The 19,371-nt window shown below is 52.2% G+C and overlaps 3 protein-coding genes across 3 annotated transcripts; all 3 read left to right on the top strand.

Annotated features, from left to right (window-relative positions):
- Window positions 1-700: 700 nt before the first annotated feature.
- On the top strand, window positions 701-3,077 carry ATNIH1004_000003 (uncharacterized protein; the record flags this gene model as incomplete). Its single annotated transcript, XM_033564729.1, has 5 exons — window positions 701-733; window positions 892-1,140; window positions 1,191-2,194; window positions 2,255-2,399; window positions 2,457-3,077. The coding sequence occupies 5 exons, from the start codon at window positions 701-703 to the stop codon at window positions 3,075-3,077; spliced, it is 2,052 nt and encodes a 683-aa protein (XP_033430486.1).
- A 2,203-nt stretch (window positions 3,078-5,280) lies between these two features.
- On the top strand, window positions 5,281-5,972 carry ATNIH1004_000002 (uncharacterized protein; the record flags this gene model as incomplete). The annotated part of the gene is made up of 2 exons (XM_033564728.1): window positions 5,281-5,376; window positions 5,433-5,972. 2 exons carry the CDS (start codon window positions 5,281-5,283, stop codon window positions 5,970-5,972), a joined length of 636 nt encoding a protein of 211 aa, XP_033430485.1.
- A 595-nt stretch (window positions 5,973-6,567) lies between these two features.
- On the top strand, window positions 6,568-11,706 carry ATNIH1004_000001 (uncharacterized protein; the record flags this gene model as incomplete). Its single annotated transcript, XM_033564727.1, has 10 exons — window positions 6,568-7,162; window positions 7,209-7,468; window positions 7,555-7,764; window positions 7,821-8,050; window positions 8,074-8,710; window positions 8,773-9,140; window positions 9,203-9,261; window positions 9,306-9,780; window positions 9,806-11,634; window positions 11,702-11,706. 10 exons carry the CDS (start codon window positions 6,568-6,570, stop codon window positions 11,704-11,706), a joined length of 4,668 nt encoding a protein of 1,555 aa, XP_033430484.1.
- Between the last annotated feature and the right edge of the window lie 7,665 nt (window positions 11,707-19,371).

Raw genomic sequence — 19,371 nt, 5'->3', positions numbered from 1 at the left:
CCTAGTTGGAACCAATGTTGTTCCAGCGCATAAAGTGTTCCCGGGACCAGGTATATATATTCCGGGACCGGACTAGCCGTCCGAGCGTGGCATACCGGGTATGGCAGCCGTTTAGGGTCCTGTCCGGAGTAGTTTACCGCGGAACCAGTAACGGTATTTATCTGGGAATGGATCCAGCAGGCCCAGCCGGGGAAGGTGATTATTTACGCCAATGTAGTCCACCAGGTTGTGGAGATAGCACAGATAATTAGATGCGAGGCGTTCCACAGCCAGCAGATTAATAAGCCATTAATCTTGCAGCAATTTACGCAGTGCCAGACCTGGGTGATCGCCATACCAGTGTATTAGGCATGGTGGTTAATATCCCCGATATTTATTGTATTATCCACATTGGCACGCCACGGTCATTGTTGGATTACGCGCAGGAAAGTAGTCGTGCCGGACAGGATAGACAGGCGAGTGACCCTATTATTATCCGGCCAGCAAGTTCCCGGCATGCCGGCCCGGATACATCCCCCCTGATAATACCGCATTGGTGGCGGAATATACAGATATAATGCCCGGCGTGGGGTGTAGACAGCATGTATTAAATAGATATTTAGATAGCAGTGTAGATAGGTGTCAGTGGTAATATTACCAGGATAAGAATCCCGAGGAGGTTCCATGTAATAAATACCATCCTAGTTGCCCACATACCCGGATGGGTTGTTATGTCGCCGAGATTACCCCGGCTGTTAGTACATTGGACGGAGCTTGAATAGCATGTGCAATTACTGGCGGACGGTCTATGGATAGTCGCAGCATACCCGACGGGGCCGAACCACGCGCGAGGAGCAACAAGCACAGAAAGCAAAGCTGCGATAATTATATATAATCGTGACATGCCAGCAGATATTCCCATCGCGGAAAGGATCCCATTACATCTATGTCCGTGGGAGCGAGGAGGAACCGTCGATTCCCGTCCACACAGAGCAGGTCGACCAGGCGATCCAGCAGATCACCGAGGCATTGGGAGGTGATGAAGATCCAGACCGGTGCGACCGGGGCTGGAGAGATCCACGACGCCAACCCGTGGTTGCGGATGACGGGGTGGACCCAGTATTTACAGGAGTTTACCACGCCCAGCGATTACGACGCATTGTATGCCATGGTCGCCCCCGTTGCCAGACGCCGATGGTCCCGTGGAGCAGGGCGTGCAGCGGATATGGAAAGCCATGGAGGGAGTGGTACGCAAGAGCCAGTGGACGGTGCAACATACCGGTCAAGCGATCCGGATCGAAGCGGTGCGATCCGAGAAAGGGCAGACCCCATATCGCCCGTTGCAGGTGTATATGGATGCAGACAGCGTGGCCAAGCATGTACAGCCATGGCAGCAGATATTAGCGTTCATCGCACGCACGCAGGCCCCACACCCAGAAAAGCGTCCACCGTACGGAATGACCCCACGGCAGCGGAAAAAATGGCGGCAGCTATGGCAGATGGCCAGCCAGATCAGCAGTCCCAATTCCATCGACGAGGCGGATTCCACAGACGAGAGGGATCCGGAGCGTGCACAGTGGATGATGAGTGACATCGAACGGGCGTGTTTGGAGTGTTGTATTAAGCTAATGAACCAGACATACCATGCGCAGGAGTACGAGAGTGTGTTGATATGCGCGATGGCGGTATTAGGCCGTGGGGAGTTTGGATGGCAGGATGCCGAGAGTTATCCGCCGATTTTGTCGCGGGTGATCAAGATCGCCCGGTTCATGATTGTCCAGAAGGCATTGTGGTTGGATCCCGATGTGATGCAGATTATCGAGACATGGCAGAAACCGCAGAACTGTGCCGAGTGGACATTACGCAGTGCCGCAGCCGTGGATAATATTGAGACCAATTCCGTATACGGCAGCGAGGTGGAGGGGCCCCCATCGTCCCCGCCAACATCGCCCATGCGCAGTGGGGACCCCCAATCCCGGATTAATATCAGCCAGCGTGATCCATCCCGGAAAACGTTTCAGGAGCAGGTAACATGGATGGTTAGCCAGCTCATGGTCCGGGGCACGCATATCCCAATGGAGACATTGCAGGACTGGCGCACATACGGGTTAAAGATCTATTACAACACCACGGCCCCGGGGCATGTCACATGGATGCAGCCAGATCGGTTGCTGTATAAGCACCTGCAGTTCACCATGGGCGATTTCCGGGGTTTGTGCACGGATTGACCACAGCCACGCGCCGGATTTTATGCGACGAGCTGATATTTGGCCAGACGCCCGTCATCCCATGGCACGCGTTGTACGACGATCCCACCCAAAGCGCCGTGGGATGGAGCTTTTGCGCGATCAGCGAACATCATGGCCGGTCGACGGCCCCAGTGGATTATGGAGCGGATCCGGACCGAGCCGGACATGCAGGTGCAGTTTATTCACCGCCGCCAGCCCACGCAGTTCCAGCCATGATTGGTGATGCAGTATTTGCAGCGTGTGGCGCGATTTAAGGAGAAATTGGCCGTGTTAGTGCATGTGGTCGGCGGGCAGCCCGGCCGGGCCCCGGAGCTGTTGAGCTTGCAGCATGTCAACACCGAGACCAACCAGCGGCGCAATGTATTTATCAAGGACGGCATGGTAACATTGGTGTCGGCATATCACAAGGGATTTTATGCCAGCAACGATGTCAAGGTCGTCAGTCGATATATCCCGCGGGAAGTGGGCGAGTTAATTATATGGTATTTGTGGTTGGTATTGCCATTTGCCCAGCAATTGGAGGTGTGGTATCAGCGCCGGCTCGACGAATCGTCCATTCCCCACCGGTATCCACAGCACCGTCCATTCCCCCACCGGCATCCACAGCGCCGTCCGTTCCCCACCGGTATCCACAGCACCGTCCGGGCCCCCACCGGCATCCACAGCACCGTCCGGGCCCCACCAGCATCCACGTCGCCGTCCATTTGGGGCCCCGATCCCGGCACGCAGCGGGCATGGACGTCCGAACGGTTCCGTGAGGTGTTAAAGCGTGAGACCAAGATGCGGTTGCATTACGCAGTCAACATCCAGGCATATCGCGAGATTGCTATCGGGATTAGCTGGTGGTAGATGTGGCCAAGCAGCGCATTCCCCAGCAACGCACAGGAGGAGAAGGCCCCGAGATCCCCCGAGATCGACATGGACGAGGACCAGTGGATGGAGGCTATCGTGGACGAGCAGGCCACGCATTCCCCCACACGGCGGGCATGATATACGCCCGGGATATCATGGAGCACCCTGGGACCACCGCCCGCCGCCGGGCCATGTTTCGGTTGTCTAGCATGGATTGGCATCGGTTTTAGGATTTGCATCGGCCGAGGCTCCCGGAGACACGGGCAAACGCAAACGGGCGCCGTGGGAGGACGAGGCCGAGGAGAGCTGTGTTATCCGGCGCCACCGGTTGAACACCATTAATATGGAAACCGTGCTGCAGCAGATAACGGGCAGGAGACCATTTAATTCCGGGGGTCCAGGCCCCCGCGTTACGGGCCATCCAAGACGGAGAGAGCCCGGTGGTGGCGGTGATGCCCACGGGGAGGCAAGAGCATGTTGTTTATATTACTAGCATTTGCCGAGCCCAGCGGAACGACCATTGTCGTGGTGCCATTGCTGGCATTGCGGAGTGATATAATCCGACAGTGCCAGGTATTAGGTATATTATGCGTGGCGTGGGAGAGCCGTTAACCACCCGACGAAGCCACGATCGTATTGGTGACGCCGGAATCGGCGGTGACAGACGATTTCCACATGTTTATTAACCGATTACAGCAGACCCGGCGGTTAGATCGGATCGTGATTGACAAATGCCATGTCGTATTAAATAACCAGCGGGATTTTCGACCCGAGTTGCAATAGTTAAGACGGTTGAACCATGCACGCACGCAGATAGTATTGCTGACGGCCACGTTGCCCCCCACATTGGAAACAACATTGTTGCAGCGGATAGAGTATCGTCCCGACCAGATCAGCATATTTCGGGCCCGTACCAGCCGTCCGAATGTGGCGTATCGTATATAGTGTCCCCCATCAAAGCTAGTCCCATATAGTTGACCAGCGCACCGGTCGTGGTATTTATCCGGGAGCGAATCCAGCGGGTGTCCACGGGGAAGGTTATTATTTACGCCAACGTGGTCCGCCAGGTTGTGGACATTGCACAGGAATTGCAGTGCGAGGCATATTACAGCCGGCAGATTGATAAACCGTCGATATTACAGCGGTTCACACAGGGCCAGACCCGGGTGATTGCCGCCACCAGTGCATTGGGAATGGGAGTTGATATCCCCAATATCTAGTGTATTATCCACGTTGGCATGCCCCGGTCATTGTTGGATTACACGCAGGAAAGTGGTTGTGCCGGACGGGACGGAGAGGCCAGTGAGGCCATTATTATCCAGCCGGAGGGCTCCCAGCATCCCGGCCTGGATACATCCCCGACGATACCGCATTGGTGGCGGAATATATGGATGTAATACCCGGCGTGGGATGCAGATAGTATGTATTGGATTAATATTTAGACAGCACCGTGGATAGATATCAGCGGCAATATTGCCAGGATCAGAATCCCGAGGAGGTTCCATGTGATGGATGCCATCCTGATTGGCATTCGGTATCCATTGTTAAGGCAGAGGGTTCCATGGTAGATCTAGTAATAATCGAATCACCACCGTTATCGCACCCCAATTATATCCGGTCGAGTCCCGGTGGAGGCAGTGATTCCCCCACCTATTCCCCCATCCATAAAGATTGATTATCCGTCTAGTTCTAATGCCAGCCCGGCATCATTCCAATCCCAGCCCCCTATTCCACAGGCCTGGGGCGGATGTTGGTAGAGTCTGGTTAGGGTCGGATAACAGTGGGGCGAGGATCGTGCGCTGATTGGCTAGCAGAATTCTCGTTAACATATAGTCGTTCCAAATTATAAACGTAGGGTAGCTCGACAACCCATAATCCACCATAGCTTAAATTTTTATAGTAGATGCAGGACACCTATAAAAAGTAACTTGGCAAAATGGGAGCTTGAAATTCCGTTATATAATACTGTGGTGGTGGTCGATGTTTATTATTCGACTTAATTATTTTGTTGGGGTATCACAGCCGACCGAGCCGTTATTACATAACCACCAAACTTGCCAGGTTGCAGGATTATTTAGGAAAGAGGTAAACACACCCAACTGCAGTTATACGATCGCGTTTAAATAAACAATTTAATTTCGGCCATGGAGCACCAGATATTCGAGAAGCTTGATATGTTACCTGTTATTATTTGCAAGCAATGCCAGCATGGTGTGTGGCCCCCGAGGTTCTCCGCCATTTAAAAAATCGCGCCCATCAAATCCCACACGCCGATGCTGTCCAGATTAGCGAGAAGGTAATGCAATGGGAGGATATTGCGCATTCCCCGATCAGGTTAATTTTCCCCATCAGTTGGACCAGGCGTTGGTTGGAATACCCGTACAACCTGATGGTTTATTATGTCGGCGGGATTCCCCGGGCTGTCAGTACATAGGAAGAACAATTGAGAATATGCGAAAGCACTGGCGCACCACCCATGGATGGTCCCAGTATCCGCATGGTGGTCGAGTAAGCCGTGACGAGCGCGTGCGTGCAGATGCTGAGCTGCAGCGATCCTTTATATCTGTGACATGCCAGCAGATATTCCCATCGCGCAAAGGATCGCATTATATTCACATCCGCAATCCAAATGAGAACGACGAACCGGCGATCCCCACAGATGATATCCAGGTTGCTGTCCAGGAGCTAGAGAACGCGTGGAAGGAGGCGCAGTCCACGCCGAGTACAATTCAGGCATCTGATATTACCGACGCCAACCCATGGCTGCGCATGACCCGGTGGTCCGAGTATTTAGAAGGAATCGCACCAAAGGATCTATTCCACAGGCCTGGGGCGGATGTTGGTAGAGTCTGGTTAGGGTCGGATAACAGTGGGGCGAGGATCGTGCGCTGATTGGCTAGCAGAATTCTCGTTAACATATAGTCGTTCCAAATTATAAACGTAGGGTAGCTCGACAACCCATAATCCACCATAGCTTAAATTTTTATAGTAGATGCAGGACACCTATAAAAGTAACTTGGCAAAATGGGAGCTTGAAATTCCGTTATATAATACTGTGGTGGTGGTCGATGTTTATTATTCGACTTAATTATTTTGTTGGGGTATCACAGCCGACCGAGCCGTTATTACATAACCACCAAACTTGCCAGGTTGCAGGATTATTTAGGAAAGAGGTAAACACACCCAACTGCAGTTATACGATCGCGTTTAAATAAACAATTTAATTTCGGCCATGGAGCACCAGATATTCGAGAAGCTTGATATGTTACCTGTTATTATTTGCAAGCAATGCCAGCATGGTGTGTGGCCCCCGAGGTTCTCCGCCATTTAAAAAATCGCGCCCATCAAATCCCACACGCCGATGCTGTCCAGATTAGCGAGAAGGTAATGCAATGGGAGGATATTGCGCATTCCCCGATCAGGTTAATTTTCCCCATCAGTTGGACCAGGCGTTGGTTGGAATACCCGTACAACCTGATGGTTTATTATGTCGGCGGGATTCCCGGGCTGTCAGTACATAGGAAGAACAATTGAGAATATGCGAAAGCACTGGCGCACCACCCATGGATGGTCCCAGTATCCGCATGGTGGTCGAGTAAGCCGTGACGAGCGCGTGCGTGCAGATGCTGAGCTGCAGCGATCCTTTATATCTGTGACATGCCAGCAGATATTCCCATCGCGCAAAGGATCGCATTATATTCACATCCGCAATCCAAATGAGAACGACGAACCGGCGATCCCCACAGATGATATCCAGGTTGCTGTCCAGGAGCTAGAGAACGCGTGGAAGGAGGCGCAGTCCACGCCGAGTACAATTCAGGCATCTGATATTACCGACGCCAACCCATGGCTGCGCATGACCCGGTGGTCCGAGTATTTAGAAGGAATCGCACCAAAGGATCTAACCGACAGCGTGGCGCCGCCCGAGGAAGAGCCCACAGATCCCGTGGAGCAGGGCGTGCGCCACATTTGGGCCGCCATGGAGCAGGTCGTGCGCAAGAGCCAGCGCGTGGTCCAGCACAGCGGCCAGGCAATCTGCATTGAAGCCATCCGATCTGAAAGGGTCAAACACCATATCGACCGTTGCAGGCGTATATGGATACCGAGAGCGTGGTTAAGCATATGCAGCCATGGCAGCAAATCCTAGCGTTTATCGCGCGCACCCAGGCGCCACACGGATGGACGAGTCCCCGTACGGGATGACAGCACGGCAGCGCAAGAAATGGCGGCAGTTATGGCACCTCGCCACTACCCACCGGGATATTCCCGGCGAGCCGCAGGACGACGACGCAGCGTGGCGCATGACCCCGATCGAAGGCGCGTGTTTGGAGTTTTGCATCGAGTTGCTAAACCAAAAGCAGCGTAGCCATGAGTACGAGAGCGTGCTTGTATGTGCCATGGCCGTGTTGGGATGGGGCCGGGACAGATGGCAGGGCCCGGAGAGTTATCCCCGATCTTATCGCGTGTGATCAAGGTGGCGCGCTTTATAATTGTCCAGAAAGCGCTTTGGTTGGATCCGAATCCCGAGGAGATTATCGCGGTGTGGCAGAAGAAGAGTAACTGCGCGCAGTGGGTGCTCGCCAGCGCCGACGACGAGCTGGAGGATATTTATTCGGACGAGGGATATTACAGTCAACCAGAGCAAGGCATCCCATCATCGCCCCCACATCGCCCATTACCAGCAGTAATCCCCAACCGATAGTGAATATCCGCCGGCAGAATCGCGGGAAAACATTCCAGGAGCACGTGGAGTGGATGGTGCAGCGGTTTATGGTGCGTGGCACCCACAGTCCAATACAAACGTTGCAGGATTGGCGCACGTACGGGTTAAAGATCCATTATAATACCACGGCGCCCGGGCACATTACATGGAACCATGGCGACGAGCTCGGATACAAGCATATCACATTTACCATGGGCGATTTCCGCGGATTTGTCCATGGATTGGTCGGGGCCACACGCCAGATATTGTGCGACATACTGTGCGTGACAGCGCGGGAAGACATTCCCAGTATTCCATGGCACGCGATCTACGACGACCCCACGCAGGCCACGGTGGGATGGAATTTTTGCGGGATCAGCGCACGCAATGGCCGGTGGGGCCCAAGTGGATGATCGGCCGGTTGCGGGCCGAGCCGGCCGTGCAGAAGGAGTTTACCGTCCGGCGCCAAGCCCGACGGCTGCACATGCCGAAGGTGGCGCAGTATCTGGAGCGCGTGGCGCGATTTAAGGAGAAATTAGCAGTGCTTGTTCACGTGGTATCCGGCCAGCCGGCTCGCGCACCCGAGTTATTAAGTATTCAACATGTGAATACCGTGGCGAATCGACAGCGCAATATCTATATCGAGGACGGGATGGTGGCGTTGGTGACGGCGTACCACAAGGGGTTTTACGCGAGTAACGATATAAAGATCATTCATCGATTTGTGCCACGGGAGGTGGGTGAATTAATTGTGTGGTATTTATGGTTGGTATTACCATTTGTGCAGCAACTAAGCGCATGGCATGCGAAGCAGACGCAGGGCACCACGGCGCAGGGCATGCACGCAACGCAGGGAACGCACGCAGTGCAGGGCACCACCACAGCGCAGGGCACGAACGCAACGCAGGGCACGCAGGGAATACGCGCAGTACAGGGCACCACCACAGCGCAAAAAACACCACCACAGCGCAAAGCACCACCACAGCGCAGGGCACCACGGTGCAGGGCGCTCACGCAACGCAGGGCACGTACACATCGCAGGGCACGTACGCAGCGCAGGGCACCACGGCACAGGGCATGGACGCAACGCAGGGCACGCACGCAACGCAGGGCACGTACACATCGCAGGGCACGCACGCAGCGCAGGGCACGCACGCAGCGCAGGGCACCACAGCGCAGGGCACGCACGCAGCGCAGGGCACCACAGCGCAGGGCACGCACGCAGCGCAGATCCGCGAAGATGCGTTTTTATGGGGCCCCGACCCCGGAACCCGGCGCAAATGGACGTCCGAGCGGTTCCGGGAGGTGTTAAAGCGCGAAACCAAGACCCGGTTAAAAGAAGCCATTAATATCCAGTGGTATCGGGATATCGCCATTGGGATTAGCCGACGATTTTGCGACCCACTGCCGCGTTTGCCAGCAACATGCAGGAGGAGAGAGACTTGGCGCAGGCTGTGTTAAACGCCGACACCGAGGAGGGTATGGACGAGGAGCAGTGGTTAGGCCATATTGCAGACTTGCAGGCGGCGCATTCATCCCAATTGGCGGGTGGAGTGTACGGCCGTGGTATTATGGAGCAGCCCGGGACCACGGCACATCGCCGTGCAATGTTTCGACTCTCCAGCACCGATTGGCACCGGTTTTGGGGTTTGCATCCGCCGCGGAGCCCAGCCCGTTGGGGAAGCGCAAGAGATCACCATGGGAGGACGAAGCCGAGGAGGGCCGAGTGGTCCGACGTCACCGGTTAAATATCGCAGATATGCGCACCACGTTGCAGCACATGACCGGGCAAGAGGATATCCAGTTCCGGGCGTCCAAGCACCGGCGTTGCGCGCCATTCAGGACGGCAAGAGCCCGGTGGTCGCCATTATGCGCACCGGAGGGGAAAAAGCATGTTGTTTATGTTACCTGCATTCGCCGAGCCCAGTGGTACTACCATTGTGGTCGTGCCATTAATATCATTGCGGAACGATATGGTGCGGCGCTGTCGCGAGTTGGGTATATCCTGCATTGAATGGGATAGTCGACGGCCACCGGACGAAGCGACAATTGTACTGGTCACACCGGAATCCGCGGTGCAGGAGGATTTTCAAACGTTTATTAACCGGTTGCAGCAAACACGCCGGTTAGACCGGATCGTGATCGACGAATGCCATGTGATATTAAACGACCAAACGGATTTCCGACCCGAGTTGCGACAGCTGGGGCGGTTGAACCACGCGCGAACCCAGATGGTGTTATTAACTGCCACGTTGCCGCCGCGGTTGGAGGCGAAGTTATTCCGGCGCATGGAGTATTCCCGCGAGCAAGTCCATATATTTCGGGACCGGACAAGCCGTCCCAACGTGGCGTATCGCGTGTGGCGGCCCGAGCTGGGTCGGCGTTCCATGCAGTGGTTTACCAGCGAGCCGGTGCTCGCGTTTATCCGCGAGCGAATCCAGCGCGCCAAGGATGGCAAGGTGGTGGTATACGGCCATGTGGTCCGTCAGGTAGTGGAGATTGCACGCGAGTTAGCGTGCGAGGCGTACTACAGCAAGCAGGTTGACAAGCCATCTATATTACAGCGATTTACCCGGGGCGAGGCGCGAGTAATTACCGCCACCAGTGCATTGGGCATGGGTGTGGATATCCCCGATATTCGCAGTATTATCCATATTGGAACACCGCGGTCGTTGTTGGAGTACGGGCAGGAAAGTGGGCGAGCCGGACGGGATAGCCAGCGCAGCGAGGCGATTATTATCCAGCCCGAGGGCTGGGACGAGCCCACGCCGGAGACGCCAGAGGCCGTGGCGGATCGCGAGTTGGTGGACGAGTACCTCGGGGTGGCGCCCGGGGTGGGATGTCGACGGTTTGTATTGGACGCGTACATGGACGAAACAGTGAATGGCTATACGCGCCGATACTGTCAGGATATTGATTCCACCGAGGCACTCTGTGACGGCTGTGACGCCGATTGGCTCGCGCAGGAGTCGGTTTGCATGTCCCCGGACAGATATTCCCCGGACACCCGCATGGACGATCTCGCCAGCACGACAAGCCCACCACGCGAGATTAGCGCTACGGGCAGTCCCCATTCCCATGGTAGTGGCGAATTATTTCCATTATCGCATATTATACCACAGAGCACGCAGAATATCGCGCCAAATCCCACACGCCGGTCCCAATCCCATGACAATACAGAATCATTTGAAACTCAAGTAATATCGCATGTTATACCACAGAGCACGCAAAATATCGCCCCCAATCCCACGCCCACGGTTAGTATCGCCGAACGCCAGCGCCAACGGGTGCAAGACCAGCGCCATGCAGCGCCCCGTATTCAACACCAGGTGCAAGATGCACGGCAGTGGTTGGACGAGGAAACTATTGAAAACGAGATAGCACCATGGCAGAAAAAGTGCTATATTTGCACCATTGCAGGACGGGAACGGAACGAACACGAGTTATACTTTTGTCGTGGGCCCAAAAGCGACAAAGCCAAGGCATGGGTTAATCTAGTTCGCCAGTATAAGATTCCATTCGCTAGATATACCGCTTGTTACCGCTGTTATATGCCGCAGACGATCTGTCGACGATGGGAGGTACTAGATGGCCATCCAACACAAACCGAGTGTGTATATAAGGATATATTGGTCCCCATGACAGCTGTAATACTGTACGGCCCGTGGGAGGAGCAGATCCAGCCACTATGGCAGCGCCGGTTGCAGCAGCACGGGGTGGACGCAAACAACACCATGCAAGTGTTGCAGTTTTTGGGCAGGCCACGGAGGGAGCCAAAGGCCAGCACAGCCAGTTATTCGCATTATTTTGCTGGCTATGGCAGATCTGCAAAGAATTGGAGGGATCCACGGGGTTTGTGGTATAACTAGTTAGTATACAGTGTAGCAAGAACAGTAATATATTTATAATTGTTATTTAGACTAATAAGTGTATATAATATAGGAGCACATGCAGAGCATATATAATATAGGGATATAAACAGCGGTGGACACACGTACTAGGCAGAGGTATATACCAGGGAACCAAGAGAAGGTACGCACCGGGGAAGGACGCACTGGGGGATAAATATACCAGGAAAGGATACATACTAGGGGAGGTACGCACCGCGGGGAGGCATGTACCGTAAAAAAATATATATATACTAGGGGGGGGTACGCACCGGGAGAGGCAGGCATGCACCAGGGGAGGAGGCACGCACCGGGGGAGGTACGCACCGGGGGGGTACGCACCGGGGAAGGCATGTACCGGGGTAAACACGCACCGGGGAAACACGCACCGGGGCAAAAGACGCACCAGGGCAAACACGCACCGGGGCAAACATGCAATGGGGAGGCATGTACCAGGGGAGGTACGTACCGGGGCAAAAACACACCGGGGGTAAACACACACCAGGGCAAACACGCACCGGGGTAAACGCACCGGGGCAAATATATATCAGGGGACGCATATATTAAAGTAAACAAACGCAAAGTATATATACTAGGTGGAGGTATGCACCGGGAGAAGGCATGCACCGGGAGAAGGCACGGACCAGGGGAGGTACGCACCGGGGGAGGTACGCACCGGGGGAGGTATGTATCAGGGGAGGTACGCACCGGGGGAGGTACACACCGGGGGAAGGCATGTACTAGGGCAAAGGCGCACCGGGGTAAACACACACCAGGGCAAAGACGCACCAGGGTAAACACGCACTGGTGGAAGGTACGCACCGGGGGAGGCATATACCAGGGGAGGTACGCACCGGTGGAAGGCATATACCAGGGAGAGGTATATACTAGTAAACACACGCACCGAGGGGGTATATACCCGGGGAGATATACACTGGGGGTAGATATGCAGCGGGGGAGATATGTATACTAGGAGGAGGTACACACACTGTGGGGGAGGTAACACACCAAGGGGATGTATACACACCGGGGGAGGTATGCACACCGGGGAGGTATACACACCGGGGGAGGTATGTACACCGGGGGAGGCATGTACTAGTGTAAATATGTATTAGGGGAACATAGTCACCGCAGAGAGATACGCACCAGCAGGAGCCACGTACCAGGGGAGGTACGCACCGGGGGAGTTACGTACCAGGGGAGCCATGTACCGGGGGAGATATATACCAGGGGAGGCACACGCACCGGGGGAGGCACACACACCGGGGGAGGTACATACCAGGGGCAGGTATGCACCGCGGGGAGATATATACCAGGAAAAATACGCACCGGGGAGAGGTACGCACTGGGGGAAGGTATGCGCTGGGGGAGGTATATAGTAGTAAAAAATATATACTAGAGGAAGGTATAAAAGTATAAAAAAAGGCATGTATTAGAAAAAGCACACGTAAAATATATACACGCAGGGAGGTGTATAAAGTAAAGGGAGCACATGCTAAGTATATACACCAGGGATATATATACCAGGGGACGCATGTACTAGGGGACAGGGGATATATATACTAAAATTATATATGCCAGGGAATATATATATACTAGGGTACACACACACACAGGGGGGAGATATGCACCGAGGGAAGGTACACACCGGGGGAAGGCATGTACCAGGGGAGGTACGCACCGGGGGAGGTGTATACCAGGGCAAGGCATATACCCGGGGGAGGTACGCACTAGGGGAAGGCATATAGCAGTTAACACGTGTACCGGGGGTGAAATACGTACCAAGGAGGGTATACACCGGTGGGAGGTACGCACCGGGGGATATATACCAGGGGAGGTACGCACCGGGGAAAGCATGTACCAAAGGTAAACACGTACCGGGATAAACACGCACCAGGGTAAACACGCACCGGGGGATATATATACCGGGAAAAAATATATACCAGGGGAGGTACGCACCAGGGGCAGGTATGCACCGGGGAGATATATACTAAGGGGAGGTATATACACAGGGGGAGAGATATACACACCGGGGAGAGACACACACACCGGGGGAGGTGCGCACCAGGGGAGCCACGTACCAGGGGGGAGGCATATACCAGGGGGAGCCATGTGCCGGGGAAATACATACCAGGGGCAGATACACACACCGGGGGAGATACGCACCGGGGCAGGCATGCACCAAGGGGAGGCATGTACCAGGGGTAGGTATATACTAGTAAACACACGAACTGGGGGAGATACACACTAGCAGGAGCTATATACCAGGGGGGAGGACGCACCGGGGGGACACATGTATCGGGGAAAGAATATACACTGGGGGAGATACGCACCGGGGGGGACGCACCGGGGGGATATATGTACCAGGAAAGGATATATACTGGGGGAGGTATACACCGGGGTAAACACATACCAGGGTAAACACGCACCGGGGTAAAGACGCACCGGGGCAAACACGCACCGGGGGAGGCATATACCAGGGGGAGGTACGCACCGGGGTAAAGACGCACCGGGGCAAACACGCACCGGGGGAGGCATGTACCAGGGGGAGGTACGCACCGGGGTAAAACGCACCGGGGTAAAGTATACACCAGCGCGAGGTACACACTGGGGGGAGATACGCACCGGGGAGGTACGCACCGGGGGGTACGCACCGGGGGGGAGGTACGCACCGGGGCAAACACGCACCGGGGTAAACACGCACCGGGGGAGGCATGTACCAGGGGGAGGTACACACCAGGGCAAACACGCACCGGGGCAAACACGCACCGGGGTAAACATAAACCGGGGTAAACATGTACCGGGTGACGCATATATTAAAGTGAATAAACGCAAACTATATATACCAGGGAATATACACAGGCAGTGTTTTAAGCATATACAGAGTATATATAGCAAGGAAATACACACACTGGGGGTAATACACACCCGGGAGGGCACATACCGGAGGAGGTATACACCGGGGAGACATACACCAGAGGGAGCCACGTGCCGGGGAAGATACACACCGGGGGAGGTACACTAGGGGGAGGTATATACCAGGGGAGGTACGCACCGGGGTAAACATGTACCGGGTGACATATATATTAAAAGTAAATAAACGCAAACTATATATACCAGGGAATATACACAGGCAGTGTTTTTAGCATATGCAGAGTATATATAGCAAGGAAATACACACACCAGGGGTAATACACACCCGGGAGGAGGCACACACCGGGGAGGTATATACCAGGGGAGGCATACACCAGGGGAAGCCACGTGGGGGAGGCACACCAGAGGGAGGTACGCACCGGGGAGGGGCAGGCATATACCAGGGGAGGCATACACCAGGGGAAACACCACGGGGTGCCGGGGGAGATACACACCAGGGGGAGGTATGCACCGGGGAAGGCATATACTAGGAAAAAGGTATGTACTAGGGCAAGGCATATACCAGGGTGAAGTTTGCACCAGGGTAAAGTATGCACCGGGGTAAATACACTGGGGAAGGACACACCGGGGGGATATATATACCGGGAAAAAACACACCAGGGGAGATACGCACCAGGGAAGGTATGAACTAAGGGGGGTACGCACTGGGGAAGGCATATACTAGGTAAAATGTGTATGTAAATATATACTAGTTAATACCGGGGGTACGCACGCACCGGGGTAAACACTAGGGGGGAGGTATACCGGGGGACAGTCCGGGGAGTTTGCACCAGGGGTATATACTGGTGTAAACATGCACCGGGGGTAAACACACACCAGGGGAATACACTGGGGGGAAGGACACACCGGGGATATATATATACCGGGGAAAAACCACACACCAGGGGCAATACGCACCAGGGGTAAACACGCATGAACTAAGGGGAGATACGTACCGGGGAAGGCATGCACTGGGGGAAGGCATATAGCAGGGGCAAACACGTGTACCGGGGGGAAATGTGTACCAGGGGAATAAATATATACTAGGGGAGATACGCACCGGGGGGTACGCACCGGGGGGAGGGAGGTATGTACCAGGGGAGGTATGCACCGGGGGAGGTATACAGTCCGGGGAGAGGGACACACCAAGGGGGAGGTATATACTGGTGTAAACATGCACCGGGGTAAACACACCCAGGGGAAAACACGCACCGGGGGGAGCATGCACCGGGGGGAGGTACACACCGGGGGAGGTACGCACCGGGGAGGCATGTACCGGGGGGATACGCACCGGGGGAGATACGCACCGGGGCAAAGGTGCGCACCGGGGGAAACACGCACCGGGGGAGGCATGTACCAGGGGAGATACGTACCGGGGCAAAGACTTACCGGGAATTAAAGCATGCACCAGGGGAGGCACCGGGGGTAAAAGCACCGGGGGAAACATGTACCGGGGCAAATACACACCGGGGTAAAGAGGTAAAGACTCACCGGGGAAACATATACCAGGGGAAATATATACCAGGGGGGGAAAAGGCATGTATACAGGGGATATACACAGGCATATACCAGTGGACACATATACGCACCGGGGGAGTGTTTTAAGGAGGTATATACCAGGGGAATATATACACCACCATATACCGGGGGAGATATACACCGGGGGAGGTACGCACCGGGGGGAAGGGGATAATACCAGGGGGAGGGATGTACCGGGGGAAGGTATATACCAGGGGACACACACCGGGGGAAAAGTATACACCGGGGTAAAGTTTACACCGGGGAGGAACGCAGGTACATAAGGGGGGGGCAGGGGGGAGGTACACCGGGGAGAAACACACCGGGGAGATATATACCGGGGAAAGGATACACCGGGGGAAGGCACGCACCGGGGGGTACGCACCGGGGGAGAATATAGGCACCCGGGGAGGAACGGACTGGGGAAAGGGGCATTATAGGGAAGCATGGACCAGGGGGTAACATATAGCAGTTAATATATGTACCGGGGGAAATATATAAGGGAGGTACGCACCGGGGGGCAATACCAGGGGGGAGGTAATACCAGGGGCACGTACCATAGTAAACAAACACCAGGGGGAGGAGGCATGTACCAGGGGAATATTAAAAGGGGTATATATACTAGGGGATGTACAAAAGTTTTAAGTATATATAGGGTATATGTAATAATTTAAAATACCAGGGGAGATATAGTCCGGGGTAAACAAGAATAGGTATGTACCGGGGTAAACCACTGGGGCAAAACACGCACCGGAGGAAATATATATACCGGGAGTAAACACGTGCCGGCGCAAGCCGCACCGGGGCAAACACGCACCGGCATATGCCGGGGGGCAAAGTAAATTAATAAAACAAGGGGTAAACACCGTGCCGGGGTAAATATAAGGGGCAAACCACAGGGGGGAATAAAACCGGGGCAAACACGATTACTAGGGGCAAAGCATAAACACATGCCGGGGTTAACACGCACCGGGGTAAACACGTGCCGGGGAAACATATATATAAAGGGGGGGTAACAGTGCCAGGGCAAAATTAGGGGGGGCAAACACGTATTAGGGGTGGTGCCATAATAAAAAACCGGGGTAAAAATACAGGTTCACCGGGGGAGAAATATATTCGGGAGGTAATACTAAAAAAAAGGTATTATATTACCAGGGAAATGTAAATTAAATTTAAACTAAATTAGGTTTTATAAAGGCATGTACTAGGGAAAGGATAAATACCAGAATTATACACCGGGATTAATAGAGGAAAAATAGGGATTATATAAGGGGACATGTACCGGGAATCAGGCATGTAATAGGGGAAAAGTATATACCAGGGAGAGATACGCACCGTAAATAATAGGGGTACACAGGGGAAAAGAAACCAGGGGAATATGTACCAGGGGGAGTTTACACTGGGAAAGATACATACCAATTACGCACTGGGGGAAGGCATATAAGGGTTAACACACGTGTACCGGGGGTAAATGCGTACAATAAAAATAATCAGTGGGAACGCACCGGGGTAATATATACCAGGGGAAGGGCTGTACCGGGGGATGTACCGGGGGACCGGGGAGGGGGGGGAGGCATGTACCGGGGGAGGCATGTACCGGGGGGGCATGGCAGGCACCAGGGGGGCAATATACAGTATTAAAATAACAAAAATACAAATTAGTATAGTAAATATATATAAAATAGGGAGCATATGCAAAGTATATACTAGGGGGATATATATACCAGGAGGAAGCATGCAGCATAGAAATAATATAATAGGCAACCAAAATGGTTCCAAACTAGTTTCCAACCAGTTCAGCAGGTTACCAAGGAATTAAAAGCTTATAAAATAGTTAACAAAGCAGTTTTAAAGTAGTTTATAAAAAATAGTTTTGTAATAGTTAAAAAGTAGTAAATTACATAGTTATATATATAATTAAATATGTTAATTAATAAAATGGTTAAATAGTAATTAAAGGGTTCCATGTAAATATAGGGGGTTTGTTAATTAGTATTATAGTTTAAAAAGGGTTAATATTTATACAAAGTATTTAAATATTTTAAGATTTATTTTAACCAAGTAATAATAGGGATACGATTCGTGTTTTATAAAGTTATAATAAAAATAAATAGGAATTATATAAGGGATTAACAGAGGAATAGGATCACATAAGGGTTTAAGGGCAGAGGAACGGGGGTAACATAAGGGTTTAAGGGCAGAGGAACAGGGTAATATAAGGGTTTAATAAAAAGGAAAAATTAGGAGAAGATAATTATTTAATAATAAAAAGGGGGGAGAATATAAGGGTTTACAAGTAAAAAGTTCGGTAATATAAGGATTTTATAAGTAAAAAGTTAGGTAATATTAGGTTTATAAATAGAGGAATAGGGCAATATTAGGATTTAAGAGTAGAGGAATGGGGTAACATAAGGGTTTAATAAAGGTAGAATAGGGGAGATAATAATAGTTTAACAGAGAAAAGAGGGAGAATATAAGGGTTTAGTAAAAAATAAAATTAGGACAAGGTACAGGTTTATAATAATAAAAAAAATTAAATTGGTAAGGGATCAGGGTTTTAATAAAAAAAAAAATTAGTACTAGAGATTAGGAATAATTAATAAAATAAGAAGATTAATCAGAAAAATCAGGGAGTAAATAAGGGCGAGATTATTAATTAAATTAATATAACAAGATAACTAATTAATATAAGGGATTAATCAAGGAAGAATCGGGATTGGATTTAGGAATATAATTTATAAGTGTGGGTTAAAGTTAGGGTTTAATAGCAAAAAGAATTAAGTATATTAACCAGGGTTAAATAGGGATTATATTAGAGGTGGTTATAATAAAGGCGGGGATTAATTAAAAAAAAATATTCCAAGTGGATAATATATAAAGAATAGGAGAAAAAAAAAGGGATTAATTAAGCAGGAATTTAAATTATAATTTAAACTAGATTAGTTTTATAACATTGTTGCAAAAAGAATAAATTAGAATTATATAAGGGATTAATAGAGGAAAAATAGGGATTATATAAGGGTTTACAGGCAGAGGAATCAGGCAAGATCAGGGGATAAGTGTTAAGGAATATAGTAATATAAGGGATTCAGGTAGAGAAATTAGGCAATATAAGGGTTCAAGGGCAGAGGAATAGGGTAACATAAGGGGTTTAAAAGCAGAGGAATTAGGTAACATAAGGGTTTAAAAGCACAGGAATCAGGTAATATAAGGGTTTAAAAGCAGAGAAATCAGGTAATATAAGGATTTAAGGGCAGAGGAATAGGGTAAT

The sequence above is a fragment of the Aspergillus tanneri genome (genome assembly GCF_003426965.1).
Source record: "Aspergillus tanneri strain NIH1004 chromosome Unknown AapTan_2_pilon_pilon_pilon, whole genome shotgun sequence".
Taxonomy (NCBI): domain Eukaryota; kingdom Fungi; phylum Ascomycota; class Eurotiomycetes; order Eurotiales; family Aspergillaceae; genus Aspergillus; species Aspergillus tanneri.
The sequence above is the reverse complement of the archived record's forward strand: the minus strand, read 5'-3'. Positions and strand labels throughout refer to the sequence as shown.